Source organism: Salvelinus fontinalis, chromosome 35, assembly GCF_029448725.1.
Source record: "Salvelinus fontinalis isolate EN_2023a chromosome 35, ASM2944872v1, whole genome shotgun sequence".
Taxonomy (NCBI): domain Eukaryota; kingdom Metazoa; phylum Chordata; class Actinopteri; order Salmoniformes; family Salmonidae; genus Salvelinus; species Salvelinus fontinalis.
In genome coordinates, this window is record NC_074699.1 from 8,174,806 (window position 1) to 8,199,005 (window position 24,200).

Below are 24,200 nucleotides of genomic sequence, written 5' to 3' on the forward strand. Positions count from 1 at the left end.
TCCTGACCTGTTTTCCATTGTTTTTGTGTGTGTTTGGTTGGTCAGGGCGTGAGTTGGGGTGGGCATTCTATGTGTTGTGTTTCTATGTTGGGGTTAATGTGTTGCCTGATATGGTTCTCAATTAGAGGCAGGTGTTTGACATTTCCTCTGATTGAGAACCATATTAAGGTAGGCTGTTCTCACTGTTTGTTGGGGGGTGATTGTCTTCCGTGTCTGTATGTATGTTCGTACCACACAGGACTGTAGCGTTGGTTTGTAGTCTGTACCTGTTCGTGCGTTCTTCGTGTATTTGTAAGTTCTCATGTTTTAGGTCAGTCTACGTCGTTTATTTGTTTTGTAATTTTCAAAGTGTTTTTCGTGTTTGTCTTCGTCGTTAAATAAATCATTATGGATTCAACATACATTGCATTTTGGTCCGACCCTTACTCCTCCTCCTCATCTGAGGAGGAGGAATTAGACAACTGTTACAGAATCACCCACCAACGAAGGATCAAGCAGCGGGTTAACGGGCAGCAGCAACAGCGCAAGAAGGAGGAATGGATATGGGAGGATGTTTTGGACGGCAAGGGTTGCTACACATGGGAGGAGATCCTGGCTGGAAGAGATCGCCTCCCATGGGAACAGCTGGAGGCGATTAGGAGAGCAGAGGCAACCGGAGAGAGGAACCGGAGTTATGAGGGTACGCGACTAGCACGGAAGCCTGTGAGTCAAGCCCAAGAAATTCTTGGGGGGGGGGGGGGCTACAAGGGAGTGTGGCGAAGTCAGGTAGGAGACCTGCGCCAACTCCCCGAGCTTACCGTGGAGAGCGAGAGTACGGGCAGACACCGTGTTATGCGGTAGAGCGCACGGTGTCTCCTGTACTTGTGCATAGCCCAGTGCGGGTTATTCCACTTCCCCGCACTGGCAGGGCTAGATTGAGTATTGAGCCGGATGTCATGAAGCCGGTCCTACGCATCTGGCCACCAGTGCGTCTCCTCGGGCCGGCATACATGGCACCAGAATTACGCATGGTGTCCCCGGTTCGCCTACATAGCCCAGTGCGGGTTATTCCACCTCCCTGCACTGGTAGGGCTACGGGGAGCATACAACCAGGTAAGGTTGGGCAGGCTCAGTGCTCAAGGGAGCCAGTACGCCTGCATGGTCCGGTATTTCCGGCGCCACCTCCAGAGCCCTGTTCCTCCTCCACGCACTAGCCCTATGGTGCGTCTCTCCAGCCCATTACCACCAGTGCCGGCACCACGCACCAAGCCTCCTGTGCGCCTCCAGAGTCCTGTGCGTCCTGTTGCTGCTCACCGCACTAGCCTGAAGGTGTGTGTCCTTAGCCCGGTACCTCCAGTTCCGGCACCACGCACCAGGCCTACAGTGCGCCTCAGCCGGCCAGAGTCTGCCGTCTGCCCAGCGGCGCCTGAACTGCCAGTCTGCCCAACGCCGTCTGAACTGCCCGTCTGCCCAACGCTGTCTGAGCTGTCCGTCTGCCAAGCGCCGCCTGAACTGCCCGTCTGTCATGAGCCTTCAAAGCCGCCCGTCTGTACTGAGCCTGCAAAGCCGCCCGTCTGTACTGAGCCTTCAAAGCCGCCCGTCTGTCCTGAGCCTTCAGAGCCGTCCGCCAGACAGGAGCCGCTAGAGCCGTCCGCCAGACAGGAGCCGCTAGAGCCGTCCGCCAGACAGGAGCAGCCAGAGCCTTCCGCCAGACAGGAGCAGCCAGAGCCTTCCGCCAGACAGGAGCAGTCAGAGCCTTCCGCCAGGCAGGAGCAGCCAGAGCCTTCCGCCAGACAGGAGCAGCCAGAGCCGCCAGCCAGCCATGAGCAGCCAGAGCCGCCAGCCAGCCATAAGCAGCCAGAGCCGCCAGCCAGCCATGAGCAGCCAGAGCCGCCAGCCAGCCATGAGCAGCCAGAGCCGCCAGCCAGCCATGAGCAGCCAGAGCCGCCAGCCAGCCATGAGCAGCCAGAGCCGTCAGCCAGCCATGAGCAGCCAGAGCCGTCAGCCAGCCAGGATCCGCCAGAGCCGTCAGCCAGCCAGGATCCGCCAGAGCCGTCAGCCAGCCAGGATCCGCCAGAGCCGTCAGCCAGCCAGGATCCGCCAGAGCCGTCAGCCAGCCAGGATCCGCCAGAGCCGTCAGCCAGCCAGGATCCGCCAGAGCCGTCAGCCAGCCAGGATCCGCCAGAGCCGTGTCTGTATGTATGTTCGTACCACACGGGACTGTATCGTTTGTTTGTAGTCTGTACCTGTTCGTGCGTTCTTCGTGTATTTGCAAGTTCTCATGTTTAGGTCAGTCTACGTCGTTTATTTGTTTTGTAATTTTCAAAGTGTTTTTCGTGTTTGTCTTCGTCTTTAAATAAATCATTATGGATTCAACATACGCTGCATTTTGGTCCGACCCTTACTCCTCCTCCTCATCTGAGGAGGAGGAATTAGACAACCGTTACACATTTATTGATTTAGGGGTGTAAATACTTATGCAAATGAGATATTTATGTATTTAATGTTCAATAAATGTGCAAACATTTCTAAACACATGATTTCAGTTTGTGTAGATGAGTGACAAAAACAATCTACATAATCAATTTTGAATTCAGGCTGTAACACTACAAAGTGTAGAATAAGTCAAGGGGTATGAAAACTTTCTAAAGACACTGTGCCTGGTTAAATAAATGCTAAATAAATGCTAAATAACTAAATAAACTTAGCAGAAAAGAGTAAGCACATGAAACATTTGAAGTAGGAACTGGGTTTCCACTATCAGGTGGACCCTTTTGGTGATCGGGTAGAAAGTGGCCTTTCCTTGAGCTTAATTGTTTTTTGATTGGCGCATCAACAATGACTTCAACAGAAATAGAATATGCGTTTGCCAGATCCTTCTCCGATTTCTAGTCACAAACAGATGACAGAGATGAACTTGAGTAATACTTGTAAGGTTGCAGCATAGGAAGGATACAGATCTCGTTATCGCGCTGAGTCAACATTTCCCTCAGCTTGGTCAGGTCTGCAGGCTGGAGCTGGGGGCTGTCTTTTTGGTTGGGGACTACCACAGGTGGGGGAGGGCTTGGGTGGTCGCCTCCCCCGTCTCCAATAGACAACCTCTCTCGTATCATTACCTGTAGAAGGGGACACATATAACAAAAACACAAAATTAACCTCCCCTCTAAAAACGAATTGCGCACCACCCAACATCAACACAACCACATTACACAGTTCAATAAAATGCAATTCACATTCCACAATCCAATCACAAATGTACATTCAACCCGCACTCTCTAGCAGTACATACTCAATCCACCCTCTCCCTGACCCCCCATACGTTCTGAAAACCCTTCACATTATTGACCATCTCAAACTCGACCCTAAGGTACACTACCGTTCAAAAGTTTGGGGTCACTTAGAAATGTCCTTGTTATCGCAAGAAAAGCTATTTATTTGTCCATTAAAATAACATCAAATTGATCAGAAATACAGTGTAGACATTGTTAATGTTGTAAATGACTACTGTAGCTGGAAACGGCAGATTTTACATAGGCATATCTACATAGGCATATATAAAATATATTTTGACTTGTTTAAAACTATTTTGGTTACTACATGATTCTATTTGTGTTATTTCCTAGTTTTGATATCTTCACTATTATTCTACAATGTAGAAAATAGGAAAAATAAAGAAAAACCCTTGAATGAGTAGGTGTTCAAATACATTTCACTGAGCAGTATGAAGACAGATTGACAGGGGTGGGACAATTAATTGTCAATTATCTTAATGTTCTTTTGTTGTTTGCAGGTGCACTATCCTTCTGACCCTATGCAGCCAGGTCCCTTCTACTTTTTAACTCCTCGCAAGTGTGGCTTCTTTGGTGTCTGCTGTGAAGGAATTCCACAACAAGTCAACTACTTGATTGATGAAGGCATGTCATCCAGCAAATGCAGCAGCGCAGTTATCAACTACATGCACCATTTCTTCCCCAACTACGGAGTTGGGGAAACACGTGTGCATCTGAATTGTGATAACTGCAGTGGCCAAAACAAGAACAAGTTTGTGCTCTGGTATTGTGCCTGGCGGACCATGCACAAGTTCAACCACACTCTGGACCTTCACTTCCTGATCACAGGCCACACCAAGTTTGCCCCCGACTGGTGCTTTGGCCTCATCAAGCAGCCTTCAGAAAGACCAGAGAGAACACTTTTGTCTGAGATTGCGGGTGTTGTGAAGGACAGCACTGTGACAGGGGTCAACATCTGACAGCTGGTTGGACTGGAGGATGGTACGGTGCTGGTGGAAAGCTATGGCTGGCAACAAAACCTGACAAGCAGTACCAGCATTTCAGCTGCTGACAACAACACCTGACACGCAGTACCCTCACTTCAGCTGCTGACAATAACACCTGACACGCAGTACCATCACTTCCGGTGAATGTCATTTTCATTGCATTGTATGAGGTTATTCTTCTTATTTAAACGTGGGAGGTGAATTGATGTTGTGCAAGGTTGTTATGTCTTAATTTTTTGTGTTCCTGTTTTACAGCTTCGATGCTCTGTATCCTGGTGTTGTTGTTGCCAAGGAGCGTTCAGACTCAGTCGGAACCTGGTTTCAGCTGCTGCACAACGCTAACATCCTTCCTCCCATAGATGGTCTGCATGCACAATCATTAGGCAAGGGCAATTTAAGTGTAGGAAAGGATGAAACAGCGTCTGTGCCACCAGTAAGTACAGATATTAATATAAATCCCCCCTGCACAGTACCCGCAACCGGCCAATTTTCTCAAGGCTTCTGGAAAGAAATGCTTTCAACCGGGTTCTCCCTATTAAGCAACGAGTCAGAGGCCGAGCCTTCTCATGTCTCTCCTCCACCCGTTATGCGGTATTTACGCCCCCGAAGCCTCCCACCATTAGATCTGATAAATTGAAAACCCTAGTCATTGGCAACTCCATTACCCGCAATATTAAACTTAAAAAGAATCATCCAGTGATGATTTTGTGCAAAGACATCCCTTGTCCAGAAGGCCAACCCAAGGCTGCTCAGGGCTCAACCCCCATATTTTTGTTCAAAGTGAAAAAACAACACAAGAAGAGCCCACGATCTACAGATTCCTGCTTTAACACAGGGTCAGTTGCCCCCTCCCTCTGAGCCGGTTCTGTATGGTTAGCCATATGGCCAGTTGGCCTGGTAAATTTTTTTAACAACGTACACTGTGAGAATGTCTTTGCACACAAAATGAAAATCCCAACCTAGAATACAAAAGGTCTAACAAAGACAGTAACGGCATCAGACTAGCACAAATAGAAAACATGCCGAACAGTCTTAGGTTATGAAAAAACAGCCACCCCTCACCGACCCCTGGGATAACTCGAGTCAACCAGCTATTAGTGGCCAGGGCATCATGAATAACACTCCACTGGAGGTCCCCTGATCTTTTTGGCCCCTGGGTGGTTGTATATCACCCTTCAAAGGAATCCTGCCATGCTCTCATCCCCCAGGACACCCTACCACTGGTGCCGGCCCATTCACTGACTCTAAGATTTTGACATTCCTTACTTTGACACTGAGAATGTATAGTTCCCCCACCTTAGCAAACTCCCCCAAACTCAGAGTAGTAAAAGTCAGTAAGTCCCCAGTCTCTGCTGTCAGGTGCAGCGGAGGAAACAATGGTGCCTGCCAGCTTAGTGGAGTCTGTCTCTAGCACAGTCAGTGTAGTCCGCTTAGCTACCCCCATTGAGGCCATGTATGTGCCTCGATCTAGGTTGGGCAAAACTAAACATGGCGGTGTTTGCTCGAGCAATCGCACTGGAATAAAGACCTCCTCCATTCCTGTCATTATTGAAAGAGATTGTGATATCTCACATCTCAAAATAGGGGTACTTAATGTTAGATCCCTCACTTCAACGGCAGTTATAGTCAATTAACTAATCACTGATCATAATCTTGATGTGATTGGCCTAACTGAAACATGGCTTAAGCCTGATGAATTTACTGTGTTAAATGAGGCCCTCCTCCTGGTTACACTAGTGACCATATCGCCCGCGCATCCCGCAAAGGCGGAGGTGTTGTTAACATTTACGAAAGCAAATAAAAAAATGTTTTTTAAAGACTGCATTTTGTGTCTTTTGAGCTTTTAGTCATGAAATCTATGCAGCTAACTCAATCTTTTTTCTTTTTTTTTATAGCTACTGAGTTCCCTGAATTCCTATCGGACCTTGTAGTCATGGCAGATAATATTTACATTTTTGGTGACTAATATTCACATGGAAAGGTTCACAGACCCACTCCTTTCGGAGCCATCATCGACTCAGTGGGTTTTGTCCAACATGTCCAACATAATCATTTCCACAGTCATACTCTGGACCTAGTGTTGTCCCGTGGAATTAATATTGTTTTTTCCTCATAATCCTGGACTATCGGACCACCATGTTATTATGTTTGCCAACGCAACAAATAATCTGCTCAGACTCCAACCAAGGATCATCAAAAGTCGTGCAATAAATTCTCGGACAAGCCAAAGATTCCTAGATGCCCTTCCAGACTCCCTCCACCTACCCAAGGACGTCAGAGTACAAAAATCGGTTAAACACCTAACTGAGGAACTAAACTGAACCTTGCGTAATACCCTAGATGCAGTCGCACCCCTAAAACCAAAAAACATTTGTCATAAGAAACTCCCTGGTAGACAGAACATACCTGAGAACTGAAGCAAGCTTCCAGAAAATTGGAACAGAAATGGCGTTACACCAAACTGTAGGTCTTCCGATTAGCTTGGAAAGTATGCTGCTCGATCATCCTATTTTTCCAACTGAATTGAGTAGAATAAGAACAATCCAACATTTATTTTTGATTATGTCGCAAAGCTAACTAAAAAGCAGCATTCCCCAAGAGAAAATGGCTTTCACTTCAGCAGTGAAAAATTCATGAACTTCTTCGCCGAAAATATCATGATCATTAGAAAGCCAATTACAGACTCCTCTTTAAATCTGCATATTTCTCCAAAGCTCAGTTGTCCTGAGTCTGCACAACACTGCCAGGACCTAGGATCAAGGGAGACACTCAAGTTTTTAAATACTAAATATCTTGACACGTGGATGAAAATAATCATGGCCTCTAAACCTTCAAGCTGCATACTGGACCCTATTCCAACTAAACTACTGAGAGCTGCTTCCTGTGCTTGGCCCTCCTATGTTGAAAATAATAAACAACTCCCTATCCACCGGATGTGTACCAAACTCACTAAAAGTGGCAGTAACAAAGCCTCTCTAGAAAAAGCCAAACCTTGACGCAGAAAATATAAAAAACTATCGGCCTGTATCGAATCTACCATTCCACTCAAAGAATTTTGAAAAAGATGATGTGCAGCAACTCACCGCCTTCCTGAAGACAAACAATGTATACGAAACGCTTCAGTCTGGTTTTAGACCTCATTATAGCACTGAAACTGCACTCGTGAAGGTGGTAAATGACCTTTTAATGGCGTCAGACTAAGGCTCTGTATCTGTCCTCATGCTCCTAGACCTTAGTGCTGCTTTTGGTGAGATTGGAAACCCAAATTGGTCTACACAGAGAAGTTCTGGGCTGGTTTAGATCTTATCTGTCGGAAAGATATCAGTTTGTCTCTGTGGATGGTTTGTCCTCTGACAAATCAACTGTAAATGTCGGTGTTCCTCAAGGTTCCGTTTAAGGACCACTATTGTTTTCACTATATATTTTACCTCTTGGTGATGTCATTCGGAAACATAATGTTAACTTTCATTGCTATGCGGACGATACACAGCTGTACATTTCGATGAAACATGGTGAAGCTCCAAAATTGCCCTCTCTGGATGACTGTGTTTCAGACAAAAGGAAGTGAATGGCGGTAAATGTTTAACTTTTAAACTCAGACAAAACAGAGATGCTAATTCTAGGTCCAAAGAAACAAAGAGATCTTCTGTTGGATCTGACAATTAATCCTGATTGTTGTACAGTTGTCTCAAAAAAAACTGTGAAGGACCTCGGCTTTACTCTAGATCCTGATCTCTCGTTTGACAAACAAACCAAGACTGTTTCAAGGACAGCTTTTTTACATCTACGTAACATTGCAAAAATCACAAACTTTCTGTCCAAAAATTATGCAGAAAGATTAATCCATGCTTTTGTCACTTGTAGATTAGACTACTGCAATGCTCTACTTTCCGGCATGTGGATAAAGCACCAAATAAACTTCAGTTAGTGCTAAACACAGCTGCTAGAATCTTGACAAAAAAATAAAAATGTGATCATATTACTCCAGTGCTAGCCTGGAATAAGCCAGGGCTAGCCTTTGCTTCCTGTTAAGGCTAGGGCTGATTTCAAGGTTTTACTGCTAACCTACAAAGCATTACACAGGCTTCCTCCTACCTATCTTTTCGATTTGGTCCTGCCAAACATACCTACACGTACGCTACGGTCACAAGACGCAGGCCTCTTAATTGTCCCTAGAATTTCTAAGCAAACAGCTGGAGGCAGGGCTTTCTCCTATAGATATCATTTTTTAATGATCTGCTTGGAGAAGCCTATTTACCATGACTAAACTGTAAATTTGACTGCCGTCATGACTCGTGACTGCCGGTGAGGTGGTGATATAGTCACCATAACAGCATAACAGCCCTATCACAGACCAGCAAATATTCAGCAAATATTCTTTACATTATCAACATCAGAATCACTACAAAACGTATTGTATGACCTCTTATACACTATATTAGGCTCAGCCTCGGGACTTTGGTTTTCTTAGGTATGGCTACTATATTGTGATCACTACATTAGATGGATTTGGATACTGCTTTAAAGCAAATTTCTGCAGCATTAGTAAAGATGTGATCAATACATGTTGATGATTTCATTCCTGTGCTGTGTGTAACTACCCTGGTAGGTTGATTAATAACCTGAACCAGGTTGCAGACACTAGTTACAGTTTGAAGCTTTTTATTGAGTGGGCAGCTTTATGAAAGACAGTCAATATTGAAATCAACCAGAAAATATACCTCTCTGTTGATATCACATACATTATCAAGCATTTCACACATATTATCCAGATACTGTTAGCATTTGGTTGTCTATAGCAGCTTCCCACAATAATAGGCTTTAGGTGAGGCAGATGAACCTGTAGCCATATTCAGACCTGCCAATTTTATTAAACAAATAATAAAAAGTTATTTGTTTAGGTATAAAATGTACAAACGTCGTATACACGCATTTTTTTTAAACTCTGATATGATAAGAACAAATGTTTGAAGCAGAGTATCAGTATCAAACAAACATGTCATCCATAATAAAAACGAAAAAGTTATGATAGGAAACAGTGGGTGAGAACAAATCTTCTGGAGACCTTCAACTGTTCAGGAAATCATTTCCTAGACAGATTTGCCTTATAGCTAGCAGCAGGGGGGCATCAGGGTAGACTTCTCTGTGGCAAACAGTTCCTCTGGTAATCATTGACACCTTCTTGGTTAACGAGGGCACTCAGCATGTCTGTACTGGGTTTTGTTCTTGGAAACGAGAAATGAATATTCATTCGCAGTCTGCATTGCTGTGGAATATGACCAACATCCCCAGCATCACAGCCAAAAGGTGGGAGTAGACCAGGCTGCCCCGCCTTTCCATTGTGCCGATTTCTCTCCAGGCCTGATCCATGCGCATGTTGACCAGACTCTGCTCAAAGGTTGTTGCCTGATAGAGTCTAAACTCATCTTCCACCAGATCAACAGACGCTCCCTCAGGAATAATGCAGGGAAAGCGTGCCATGAAAAAGTTGAGGTTTGAGAACTTGTCAGTCTGCCTGTTGGCAATGTCAGCAACCACTGCATGCCTGAGGAGCACATCTGCAAATGGAAATTCCAGCAACATGTAGTCTACTGCAGAAGAAAATATGTTTCTGACATCTGCATAGAAAGTCTTCAGATCCAGCTTGCCTTGGCCCCCAAGTTCAGTCTCTATAGTAGAGGAACGCTTGGTACCTCTCAAACAGGGCCAGTCACTAGGGCCAGCTCACAAGTATTGGCTTTTTAGACACGGTTCCTAATCAACGCTAAAAGCAAAATCATTTTGAAAACATAAAAACAAAAACAAATGATCGCAAACTGTCTACACAAAGCTAAAGTAGGCTACCGCAATGGGAATCTGAACGCTGTTCGCCAGAAGAGTCTGGTGGTTCAGCCTATGTAAAGGTGCTTATTGTATTTCTTTGCAGCGCATACACCATTTCATAATTTCGAAAATTGAGAAAATCGCAAATCTAGTGCAAAGGCATTTTAGATGCATTGCCTATATAGCTAAAACCGGAAACTCATTCATTCTTTATTGCACAGTCTTCTAAACTCCGACTCCATTTAATGCCAAGATGTTTATATTTATTTTTTAATATACTTTTGGAATAATTTTTGTGACGTGGATCATAATTACAGTTACAGGTTGCGTGATCCTCGTAATGTTACGTGTAAAATACAACTAATGGGACGCAGAATGAAACGTATATCACACTCGCACAAATGCGACCAGTTATTTTTCGGATTTGCATTTCATTTCTTTCACTAGCAAATGCGAGTGAACTTGCTGGCACTTTAGAGCCCACTGAATGTCCATCTCACCTTCGCTGACGCTAGCTTGAAACAATTAGTGTTTACCTTTCCACAACACACAGAGTCGAAAAGGGATTTGTCCATGTGTTTATGTACAGCTGACAGTCGGCAAACTCAGCATCACGACAAACAGGAGGAGTGGCAGACGGGGTCGCTACGTCGAATACTGATGTATTAATCTCCATGTCCGTTGACACAAACTCCATACATGTCTGTGTGTTGCAGCTCGAGAATCGGGATGTTAGGTTTACTCAGTGGATACATTTTTTATTTGTAAAAAATGTAATAATTTAAAAATCAGGCCCTAATTATTACTCTGCAGTTTTTTTTTTTTTTTTTTTTTTAATCCCCTTTTCACCCCAATTTTTGTGGTATCCAATCGCTAGTAATTACTATCTTGTCTCATCGCTACAACTCCCGTACTGGCTCGGGAGAGACGAAGGTCGAAAGCCATGCGTCCTCCGAAGCACAACCCAACCAAGCCGCACTGCTTCTTAACACAGCGCGCCTCCAACCCGGAAGGCAGCTGCACCAATGTGTCGGAGGAAACACCGTGCACCCGCCCCCCTCGGTTAGCGCGCACTGCGCCCGGCCCGCCACAGGGGTCGCTGGAGCGCGATGAGACAAGGATATCCCTACCGGCCAAACCCTCCCTAACCCGGACGACGCTATGCCAATTGTGCGTCGCCCCACGGACCTCCCGGTCGCGGCCGGCTGCGACAGAGCCTGGGCGCGAACCCAGAGACTCTGGTGGCACAGCTAGCACTGCGATGCAGTGCTCTAGACCACTGCGCCACCCGGGAGGCACTACTGTGCACTTTTAACTTGGATCTCGTACCTGCGTACATGAACAGAGAATTGCGTAGTTGGTACGCAAAATGTGTGCATGTTGGCAGGTCTGCAAATTACTTTGCAGATTTTATAACCTTGTATTGCTACCACTGTTTCATCAAAGTGAGTTTCAGAGAATATGAATGTTACTAGCATGTTATTATCTGTTACTAACAAGTTACTGATTTCATGAACCTTGTTTCTTAGGCTACATATGTTAATGTGGGCTATGCTTGATTGTTTTTATTGCTTTACTTGGAAGCTTATCAGAAGTAGACATGCTCATGTTATTATATTTGATCTGAAAGTGCATGGTGAGCTGCAAACAGTGGACTTCCTACTAGGGCACACCACCTCAGTGCTAACAGTATATTTCTGGTTCATAGGCACATGATTACTGCATACAATAGCTGTAGGATCAACAGGGCAGGGCAGTTAGGGGACATAAATTAAGCCCCTGGGATAATGTACATTTGCTGCAGCATTACGACAACTCAGCGACAATGGTAGCGATTAACTGAGCTGGTCTTGGGTCATTCATAAGTCATTGTCTCAACGCAGCCTTGAAATACGTGACTCCAGGAGCCAAGATTATTTGGATGGATTCTGTCATTCCTGTAGAGCGTCTTCTGTTTCCAGAAGGTGCCAAAGGTATCTGTAAAAGTGATTCCAACAGTGCTACAGTAATCTTTTAGCCAGGTATGTAATGCCAGTAGCCTGCTGAATATTTCACACCGGCGGTACAAAAATGGTACCGGACCTGAAACAATTGGTCGCTTTTTGGAATCTTTCAGTGCTAGAATCAGTTCTTTAAAATATATTTTCAGAAGTTCCGAGCAAGCCCTCCTGATGTCGTTTGACCCCACATGGACTACAACAGCGTCAGCTCCCGGCATCTGTAGTAGAATGTTCGGAAGCAGCCTTGTAATGTCCTGTATTCGAGGATAGCACAGGATTTTTGCTACTTCGCCCCTGTAGTCCTCTGCAAGCAAACAGTTGCTACATTGAAAGTCCAGGTGGTCCACATTGTCCCGGAATAAAGCAAAAATAAACACAGTTCTTGCAGCGTTGAAAACGTTCAATAGCGACCTCCATTTGAGACTGCTGGCCAGCTAGACTACCTGGGCTTCCGTGTCTCTCTCCTTACAGGGAATTCTAAACTGAGTGAACAAAAAGAGCTCACACAAATTACAAAATTCTAAAAGCAGAAATATGTGTCCTCGTTTAAATCCTCTCACAGCGGTAAGCATGAAAGCAGTGTCTTTGCATGTACTGTTGGCAGCAGCATTGGCTAACGTTGGTAGCTATACAACGTAGTTCCAGCCAGGTCAGGTTGCAGGGAATACAGCCACAAATAGCGTGGGACACCTCCGCGGTCCCAGCTGTTTGTGGAAAACCCTGCTATCTTGATACTGATAGCTAACAGGTAGGCTAGTAGCTGGCTACAGAAACAACTTTTTGGTCTGGCATGATCCTGGGACAGATGGTAGTGGTCACAACAACTGAGGCTAACCACGTTGCGGGATCAAAAATCAAAGGCATATAAATTAAACTTTGTAAAGTGTTGCACAGGTGACATGCTGGTAAAAATATGGTAAAACGGATTTCAGTATCCATGCATTATAATCACCGTCCACGAGAAGCAGACGTGCATTTTCTTCTTTGCTTATGGCCCTATACAGTTTGTTGAGTGCAGTCTTAGTGCCAGCATCGGTTTGTGGACAGCTACGAAAAATATAGATGAAAACTTTCTCAGTAAATAGTAGGGACTGCAATTTATGATGAAGTATTCTAACTCAGGCGAGCAAAAACTTGAGACTTCCTTAACATTAGAGATTGCGCACCTGCTGCCTTACCTGAGGCTTCCGTCCTGTCTAAATGATGCATAGAAACCCAGCTAGATGTATATTATCAATGTTGTTGTTCAGCCACGACTTCGAAAAACATAGGATATTACAGTTAGTCAGGTCCCGTTGAACGGATAGTCACGAACGGAGCTCGTCTAGTTTGTTCTCCAGTGATTGCACATTCACCAATATAACAGAGGGTAAGGGCCTCCCGAGTGGTCTAAGGCACTGCATCGCAGTGCTAGAGGCTTCACTACAGACCCAGGTTCGATCCCAGGCTGTGTCCTAGCCGGCCGTTACAGGAAGACCCATGAGGTGGCGCACAATTGGCAGAGCGTCGTCCAGGTTATGTGAGGGTTTGGCCGGCTGGGATTTCCTTGTCCTATCGCGCTCTAGCGACTCCTTGTGGAGGGCCGGGCACCTGCAAGCTGACTTGACGATGTTTACACCGACACATTGGTATGGCTGGCTTCATGGTTAAGCCAGCAGGGTCGTGTTTCTCGACCTTCGCCTCTCCATCCGTAGGGGATTTGCAGCGATTGGACAAGACTAATTACCAATTGGATATCACAAAATTGGGGGGGGAAAGGGATAAAAAATATATATATGTAAAAAAAAAAAATAGGGTAGAGTCATTTTATGTACTCGCCGACATAATTTCGTTAGGATGCCCACACGTCAGCCTATCTTACGCCTCATATTTATTTTTCTGCCCTTGGGAATTAGGGCCTGGTGAGGAAACATAGATTTCGGGAACACGGGAACCAGAGAACATAGGGCCCTGAGAACATACAGTTTTGAGAATGACACAAATATTAATTTTCACAAAGTCTGCTGCCTCAGTTTGTATGATGGCAAATTGCATATACTCCAGAATGTTATGAAGAGTGATCAGATTAATTGCAATTAATTGCAAAGTTCCTCTTTGCCATGCAAATGAACTGAATCCCCCCAAAAACATTTCCACTGCATTTCAGCCCTGCCACAAAAGGACCAGCTGACATCATGTACAGTGCCCTAAATATTTCACCTAACCTTACACCTGAGTAACTGTCACAGAAGTTACTTTCTGGCCACTTGTTGTGTGTAATTTATGTTTAACACTTTTAGGCTGAGTGCATCAAGTTCCATGGACTGTTTGCATGACAATAGCCTTCTGTTGCACCAGCCTGACCTAGTGATCTGTAGCTATGTGCTGACATCATGGATCACATGGCCTCGGCCAGGCTTTATTCGTGGCCTATGGGAGACGATTTCGGCCTTGCGGTAGCAGCGTGGGTTCAGGCTCCGAAATAGAACCAAACCATTCCCAGTGACCAATGACCAGTGGTCAAGCTTTGAGGGCACAGCTGGGAATATCACATAAGCTTAATGGGTAAAAAGAGATTGGCAGCGGCTGTTGGTGCTCTTGTCACTTTGTCTGACCGTCTGGTTTCCTCAGGCTTTTGTAAGATGTCATACTGCTTTATTAAGGTCTGTTCATCTGACCTTTGCCCTTCACTTGACTTTCAATGACCCTAGGCTTCTAACAACTGTCGAGAGTAGTTGCAAAATTGGTAAATAGTTGTTGCTCTTGATTGTATTTCTCTACTGCTGCTGGAATAGTTAGTTTCCGAATCTGCCTTGTGATTTGGGTCACACTTTATTTGGATAGCCTGAATTGCTCTACAGATGGTCATACCACAAAAGGACCAAAAGGACAAAAAAATAATCTCGTTAACACAGGTGTGAGTGTTGACGAGGACAAGGCCGGAGATCACTCTGTCATGCTGATTGAGTTCGAATAACAGACTGGAAGCTTCAAAAGGAGGGTAGAGCTTGGGATCATTGTTCTTCCTCTGTCAGCCATGGTTACCTGCAAGGAAACACGCGCCGTCATCATTGCTTTGCACAAAAAGGGCTTCACAGGCAAGGATATTGCTGCCAGTAAGATTGCACCTAAATCAACCATTTATCGGATCATCAAGAACTTCAAAGAGAGCGGTTCAATTGTTGTGAAGAAGGCTTCAGGGCGCCCAAGAAAATCCAGCAAGCGCCAGGACCGTCTCCTAAAGTTGATTCAGCTACAGGATCGGGGCACCACCAGTACAGAGCTTGCTCAGGAATAGCAGCAGGCATGTGTGAGTGCATCTGCACACACAGTGAGGTGAAGAATTTTGGAGGATGGCCTGGTGTCAAGAAGGGCAGCAAAGAAGCCACTTCTCTCAAGGAAAATCATCAGGGACAGACTGATATTCTGCAAAAGGTACAGGGATTGAACTGCTGAGGACTGGGGTGAAGTAATTTTCTCTGATGAATCCCCTTTCCAATTGTTTGGGGCATCCGGGAAAAAAGCTTGTCCGGAGAAGACAAGGTGAACGCTACCATCAGTTCTGTGTCATGCCAACAGTAAAGCATCCTGAGACCATTCATGTGTGGGGTTGCTTCTCAGACAAGGGAGTGGGCTCACTCACAATTTTTCCTAAGAACACAGCCATGAATAAAGAATGGTACCAACACATCCTCCGAGAGTAACTACTCCCAACCATCCAGGAACAGTTTGGTGACGAACAATGCCTTTTCCAGCATGATGGAGCACCTTGCCATAAGGCAGAAGTGATAACTAAGTCGCTCGGGGAACAAAACATCGATATTTTGGGTCCATGGCCAGGAAACTCCTCAGACTTTAATCCCATTGAGAACTTGTGGTCAATCCTCAAGAGGCGGGTGGACAAACAAAAGCCCACAAACTCCAAGCAGATTATGCAAGAATGGGCTGCCATCAGTCAGGATGTGGCCCAGAAGTTAATTGACAGCATGCCAGGGCGGATTGCAGAGGTCTTGAAAAAGAAGGGTCAACACTGCAAATATTGACTCTTTCCATCAACTTCATGTAATTGTCAATAAAAGCCTTTGACACTTATGAAATGTTTGTAATCATACTTCAGTATTCCATAGTAGCATCTGACAAAACAAAATTTGAAAGACACTGAAGCAGCAAACTTCGTGGAAATTAATATTTGTGTTATTCTCAAAACTTTTGGCCACGACTGTAGACCTGAGGGAACACCCTTGTGGGAATGATAATGATGGGTATACACTGTGAGATACATGATGATAGTTATGGTGTGGGGGCGGGGGAGGAGGAGAGACATTTTTTACGAGGTAATACAAACCTATCAAAAGAGAGTTTAAGACTAAAAGAAGTGGGTGATGAGAAATGCTGAGCAGAGAGAAATTGTGTGTGAGAGAGAGAGAGAGAGAGAGAGAGCGAGTTGAAAGTACCTTTAGCAGAGAGAAACAGTAATGGATTTTTCTCATGTCAGGTCCCAACGCCAGTGTGACCTCACAATCAGGGTCATCCAGAAAGACCTTGACCAGCTCCTCCATCCTGGGAGAAATGCAAAAAAACATGGAAGAACAGCATAAAGAACACAATGTACACACGCAAGTGCGCACAAAGAATACATGTTGACGTAAAACACACACAATACTACCAAAGCTTACAGCACTAAATCATTTCGCAAACCTTTCTCCAAGTTCTCCATTAGTTTCTTTTAAAACTTGAGCAATCAAAGGGTTAAAATCTATGTTTGAGCTCAACAGCAATGTTTAAAGATTGGGTAGAGTCAAAGACAACTATTTACTTCAATGCGTGCAACAGTTCCACTGGGATAAACCATCGCTAGATGATAGTCCAAACATTGGTTTGCATTGGAACTGGCCACAGGAAAAGACGAAGGGCAAAGATCCAATGTACTCAAGACAATACACAGTTCCATTTCCGCTAAAACATTGCTGGTGCAAAAACCTGCAAAGTTTATAGGTGTAAGGACCTAAAACAAACCTGGTGCTCTTATTTGAAGGCCCTGCAAGTCATCACATATATTTTAAGTGCAAAGCTCAAACTACATGTTCAGAATGTTCCTCAATGCAAATGCTAATATTGAAGGGAGCAAAAGATTATCCTTGGTCTAACTTATAGTGCTGCATGATGTAGTACATGTGCTTATGTATTAAGAAACCGAAAGGTACTCCCACCAGCAACCATACAGTATGACCACTAAACAGTTGAAGTCGGAAGTTTACATACACTTAGGTTGGAGTCATTAAAACTCATTTTTCAACCACTCCACAAATGTCTTGTTAAACTATAGTTTTGGAAAGTCGGTTAGGGCATCTACTGTGTGCATGAAACAAGTAATTTTTCCAACAATTGTTTACAGACAGATTATTTCACATATAATTCACTCTATCAACAATTCCAGTGGTTCAGAAGTTTACATACACTAAGATGAATGTGCCTTTAAACAACATGTAAAATTCCAGAAAATGATGTCATGGCTTCAGAATCTTCTGATAGGCTAATTGACATAATCTGAGTCAAATGGAGGTGTACCTGCGGATATATTTCAAGGCCTACCTTCAAACGCAGTGCCTCTTTGCTTGACATCATGGGAAAAATCTAAAGAAATCAGCCAAGACCTCAAAAAGAAAATTGTAGACCTCCATAAGTCTGGTTCATCCTTGGGAGCTATTTGCAAATGCCTGAAGGTACCACGTTCATCTGTACAAACAATAGTACGCAAGTATAAACACCATGGGACCACGCAGCCGTCATACCGCCCAGGAAGAAGACGTGGTCTGTCTCCTAGAGATGAACATACTTTGGTGCGAAAAGTGCAAATCAATAACCGAAACAACAGCAAAGGACCTTGTGGAAATGCTGGAGGAAACAGGTACAAAAGTATCTATATCCACAGTAAAACAAGTCCTATATCGACATAACCTGAAAGGCCGCTCAGCAAGGAAGAAGCCACTGCTCCAAAACCTCCATAAAAAAAGCCATACTACGGTTTGCACATGGGGACGAAAATCTTACTTTTTGGAGAAATGTCCTCTGGTCTGATGAAAGAAAAATAGAACTGTTTGGCTATAATGACCATCGTTATGTTTGGAGGAAAAAGGGGCAGGCTTGCAACCCGAAGAACACCATCCCGACCGTGAAGAACGGAAGTGGCAGCATCATGTTGTGGGGGTGCTTTGCAGCAGGAGGGACTGGTGCACTTCACAAAATAGATGGCATCATGAGGAAAGAAAATTATGTGGATATATTGAAGCAACATCTCAAGACATCAGTCAGGAAGTTAAAGCTTAGTCGCAAATGGGTCTCCAAATGGACAATGACACCAAGCATACTTCCAAAGTTGTGGCAAAATGGCTTAAGGACAACAAAGTCAAGTCACCTCAATCCTATAGAAAACGTGTGGGCAGAACTGAAAAAGCGTATGCGAGCAAGGAGGCCTACAAACCTGACTCAGTTACACCAACTCTGTCAGGAGGAATGGACCAAAATTCACCCAACTTATTGTGAGAAGCTTGTGGAAAGCTACCCAAAATGTTTGACCCAAGTTAAATATTTAAAGGCAATGCTACCAAATATTAATTGAGGGTATGTAAACTTCTGACCCACTGGGAATGTGATGAAAGAAATAAAAGCTGAAATAAATCATTCTCTCTACTATTATTCTGACATTTCACATTCTTAAAATAAAGTGGTGATCCTAACTGACCTAAGACAGCGATTTTTTTCCAGGATTAAATGTCAGGAATTGTGAAAAACTGGGTTTAAATGTATTTGGCTAAAGTTTATATAAACTTCCGACTTCAACTGTATGCTCGTAGATCTGGAAATTTTACAACGAAAAAGCCAGGAAAAGTTTGCTTGGAGGATGATTTGACTCGGGCGGATCAATTTAATGCATAAACAAGTAAATTAAAAGGTGGCCGTCGGTTGGTGCGGTCACAGCAGACATCATTACGTTTCCCCCTGCGTAAGTTTGACCACAGATAGGGGAAACCAGGGATAATCAGCCGAGGAGAGAGGGGAAATTGTAAAAACATTGCATCAAGGAAGCTGGGAGAGGTAAAGAGATCAGAACTGGAGGGAAGTGTTGCCAGGAGTTTAGGTGAAACCCTTGGGGTCTGAACACTGGGCCCGTCCACGGTCGAGTTCCTTAGGCACCAAATGGAAAAAAGCGGACTGAAGCACATCCCGAAAATACCCGGACTCATCCATTAAGAAACTCATTTTCATTTTACATTCCAAAGCGTAAAAAAAACGCATCTGCGCATGTCCTAATGAACACTACCCGGGTCTTCCTGCTGTTAAGAGCGCTAGGGTCACTTTAAACGTTTCCTTAACTTACGCCCTTAAACAATTTCCCCATAAATATATTTGATTAAACCCAGCCCAGATTGTCAAGAACACTCCTTTTGGGGGAACCCCTGAAGTTCAAAGTAAGCAGAAGATAATGTGGCTTTAACATCTTGGCAACTACTAGCTACATTGGCACCATTGCACAGTCCCGAATAACAGTCAAAATGATGGATCATATACTGTGCGGCTACAACTCGCTAGAATAAATAGCTGTGTAAATGAAGAACTTCTCTCTGTCTGGTGCGCGGTGTAAACATCCTGGAAGCAGGACAGAGGCCAGCACAGCACTGTTCCTGTTCTCACTGTCCTGAGATGACTGCCTCAGTGAGGTCTAACTGCTGCTCAGATCATTACGGACACACAACCAATGCTGCGCTGGCCGAATGCCTGCTGCTGCATTCTCCGGAACTTTGTAAATGTATTTTTGCAACATTGAGCGTTTTTTCTTCTTCCATGATACTCTAAATGTGTAAACTAAGAAACAGTGTAAACTTTGCTTAGGCCGGGTTCGATTGAATTCCTGCTATAGTTTTCCTAGTTGAAGACACATGCTATGAACCCCCGTAAACATCATGGACGCATCAAAAATAGCACCCTTTTTCCCTATTTCAGGGATCTCCAACCCTGTTCCTACGGAGCTACAGTCATGTAAGTTTTCACTCCAAGCCTAACCTAGCGCACCTGATTCTAATAAATAGCTGGTTGATCAGCTGAATCAGGTTAGCTACAACTGGGGAACAGAGTGGGAGAGCCCTGCCTATATAGTGCACTTCTTCTGACCAGACCCCTATGGGTGCTTGTCAAACGTAATGCGCTATAAAGGTAATACGGTGCGATTTGGGAGGCAGCCTATGATTTTAGTCTATGAGGCTTTCTTTCGGTGGATTTGAATGACATATAATTGACTCTAGGCAAATATGAATGGAGCGTACTTATGAATCTCCTCTTGAGTTAGCTGGTCCTCTCTTTTCTCCCCGGTCACCATAGAGAGCTCTTCCTTCAGGGACTGGATCTCCCTCTTCAGACGCACAATTAGCTGGAAGACACAAAAGAACACACACACACACACACACTGGTCAGCAGGAGAACATGCACACACAATTGTTGTCAGAGCAGAAGATAGCACATTCACCCACTTAGAAATAGAGCCACGTTGGGCCATGCACACACAACACTTTGCCACTGCCAATTGATGACAGAATAATCTCAAAAATGAACTTGCGGCGGCATCTTTTTTAAGGACAGTCTAACCAGTTCCAGACAACTGGATGCTCTAGCGAGAAAACACAGGAAGCTCTGGTACCTCACCAAAACATAAAATAGCATTAACCTATTACGGGAGAAAGACAACACATAAAATCTCCTGTTTCTGTCTGCACGCGTTTGGTCAAAGCCTGCGGAGCCTATGGTTATGACCCAAATGGCACCCTGTTCCCTATATAGTGCACTACTTTTGACAGGGGCGCATAGGGCTCTTATCAAAAGTAGTGCACTATGTAGGGAATAGGGTGTCATTTGGGACAGACATTATGTGCCGCTTGCCCTCAGGAAGCACTGACTGGGCTGGTGCTATATGTTTGTGTCCCAAATGGCATCCTAGTCCCTTTATAGTGCACTACTTTTGACCAGGGCCCACAAGGCTTTTGTAAAAACTATATAGGGTGTCATTTGAGACACATTCTAAATATAAAAAGGCCAAATCTCTCGCTATGTAGACATGACTTCTCGAACCACCTTTTGGACCAGACTTCGCTCATTTGCAAAAGAACAGGACTATACCTAGTCTAATTGTTACAACTGAAAATGGGATAAATATAATGTAAAAACACTGATTCGAATCTTTAAACATCAAAAAGGATCAAGTGGAATCTACTTCCTGTTGCATTACCTAATTCCTAGCTGTGCACTAGCTGTGATAGCAAAGACTGCATGTTTGGCTTGATTATTATTAGTTAACGCTAACGTCAGCTACATTTCAGTAATAAAAAGCAAACCCCAGCATAGGCAGCAGCTTTATAGAGATGAGATGACTTGGAATTAAAATAAAGTCATCAAATAAAACAAATGTAATATATACACAACTGAAATATTTTATTAAAAGTAATGTGGATAAATGATTGTTAATAAGTGATAAGCAGTAATGGGCAGTCACTAACATCATGGGACTTTTATAAATGATTTTATTCTGTGTCGTTACAGCATTCAACCCACATAATGCATCAATTTAAATTGTATTTGTCACATACACATGTTTAGCAGATGTTATTGTGAAATGTTTGTGTTTCTAGCTACAACAGTGCAGTAATATCTAACAATTCACCACAATACACACAACCTAAAAGTAAAATAATGGAATTGAGGAATATATAAATATTAGGATGAGCAATGTCAGAGTGGCATAGAAGAAATACAGTAGAATAGAAAACATTATATACACATGAGATGAGTAAAGCAAAAATATGTAAACATTATTAAAGTGACTAGTGTTCCATTATTAAAGTGGCCAGTGATTTCAAGTCTATGTATATGGGGTAGCAGCCTCTAAGGTGTAGGGTTATGTAACCGGGTGAAAGCTGCCTAGTGATGGCTATTTAAAAGTCTTGAGATAGAAGCTGTTTTTCAGTCTCTCGGTCCCAGCTTTGATGCACCTATACTGACCTCGCCTTCTGGATGATAGCGAGGTGAACAGGTGGTTGTTGTCCTTGATGACATTTTTGACCTTCCTGTGACGTCGGGTGCTGTAGGTGTCATGGACGGCAGGTCGTTTAGTGTAGTGTAAAAAACATGTATAATCGAAACAGAAATCAAAACCGTGGTAATTTTTTCAAAAATCAAACTGAAACCGAACAGACCAAAAAAAAGCACTAATCGCTCAGCACTATTTTGTTGAAACACATGGAGGGCATTCCTCATTTATTACTATTCTCTTTCTACAGTCTGTTCCCATCTGTGCTTCAGCCCCGGCCTCCACATTAGGGCAACCTGAGCGATTAGGGCTAAATCTCCTGAAGCCTCTGGTCTATTGCAGGGGCTAAGAGGTTATTAAGGGTCAGGGATGACCTGGCTAGACATGACTTCCACTTTGATGCTAAGCAATAATATCTAGACAGTGTAATCTCCAGCAGGTGTGTGTGTGTGTGTGTGTGTGTGTGTGTGTGTGTGTGTGTGTGTGTGTGTGTGTGTGTGTGTGTGTGTGTGTGTGTGTGTGTGTGTGTGTGTGTGTGTGTGTGCGTGTGTGTGTGTGTGTGTGGTGTGACCAGTCTTTGGGGACAAATCACGGTAACACTTTATTTGGATAGTAGATGCTCTACAGACTTCAACTATCTACTTACCCTAACCCTAGCTTCCCATAGGGCGGCGCACAATTGGCCCAGCATCGTTCGGGTTTGGCCGGTATAGGCCGTCATTGTAAATAACAATTTGTTATTTAACTGACTTGCCTAGTTAAATAAAGGTTACATTTAAAATATATATATATATAAATAAACCCTAACCCTAGCCCTTATTCTAAACCTGACCATAACCTTAGCAAGCAGTTGCTTATCAACAGATAGTTTGTTGATAGTATGACCTTCTGTAGAGCAATTCAGGCTATCCAAATAAAGTGTGACCCAAATCACAAGGCAGATTCGGAAACTAACTACTCCAGCAGCAGTAGAGAAATACAATCAAGAGCAACAACTATTTGCCAATTTTGCAACTACTCTCGACAGTTGTTAGAAGCCTAGGGTCATTGAAAGTCAAGTGAAGGGCAAAGGTCAGATGAACAGACCTTAATAAAGCAGTATGACATCTTACAAAAGCCTGAGGAAACCTGACGGTCAGACAAAGTGACAAGAGCACCAAAAGCCGCTCCCAAACCCTTTTTACCCATTAAGCTTATGTGATATTCCCAGCTGTGCCCTCAAAGCTTGACCACTGGTCATTGGTCACTGGGAATGGTTTGGTTCTATTTCGGAGCCTGAACCCACGCTGCTACCGCAAGGCCGAAATCGTCTCACATAGGCCACGAATAAAGCCTGGCCGAGGCCATGTGATCCATGATGTCAGCACATAGCTACAGATCACTAGGTCAGGCTGGTGCAACAGAAGGCTATTGTCATGCAAACACTCCATGAAACTTGATGCACTCAGCCTAAAAGTGTTATACATAAATTACACACAACAAGTGGCCAGAAAGTAACTTCGGTGACAGTTACTCGGGTGTAAGGTCAGGTGAAATATTTAGGGCACTGTACATGATGCCAGCTGGTCCTTTTGTGGCAGGGCTGAAATGCAGTGGAAATGTTTTGGGGGGGATTCAGTTCATGCATGGCAAATAGGGACTTTGCAATTAATTGCAATTCATCTGATCACTCTTCATAACATTCTGGGGTACATGCAAATTGTCATCATACAAACTGAGGCAGCAGACTTTGTGAAAATGAATATTTGTGTCATTCTCAAACATGTTGACCACGACTGTACATACACATCTATGTGTTATTTGTGATAGGCCTATGGGATAATATTTGATCATATCACATTATTGTAGTGACCTTAGTAAAACAACTAGTGACCTCAACAGGGGTCCGAGCCTCTTGGTGTAATGGTTACATGTTGGGCTACACCCCCAAGATTCCCTGTAAGGTGCTATTATGGGAACACTTTCATACGGACTGGCATGTTTCACTCAGTTTTGTGCCTACTGAACACCACCATTTGGCTAAAGCACAAAGAAGAACCCTTGGCACTACTCTGTACATAGCTGCCTT

At 44.0% G+C, this 24,200-nt stretch overlaps 1 protein-coding gene across 2 annotated transcripts in view; it reads right to left on the minus strand.

Moving 5' to 3' along the window:
- The window catches only part of kif6 (kinesin family member 6), a 171,070-nt gene that overhangs the window by 94,619 nt on the left and 52,251 nt on the right, over window positions 1-24,200 (minus strand). For both annotated transcript variants that reach the window (XM_055899170.1, XM_055899169.1), the window contains 3 exons: window positions 20,379-20,482; window positions 16,512-16,617; window positions 2,936-3,095 (listed from right to left, as the gene is read on the minus strand). In XM_055899170.1, the coding sequence (XP_055755145.1) occupies window positions 2,936-3,095; window positions 16,512-16,617; window positions 20,379-20,482 (370 nt within the window). The remainder of the gene's footprint in view (window positions 1-2,935; window positions 3,096-16,511; window positions 16,618-20,378; window positions 20,483-24,200) is intronic.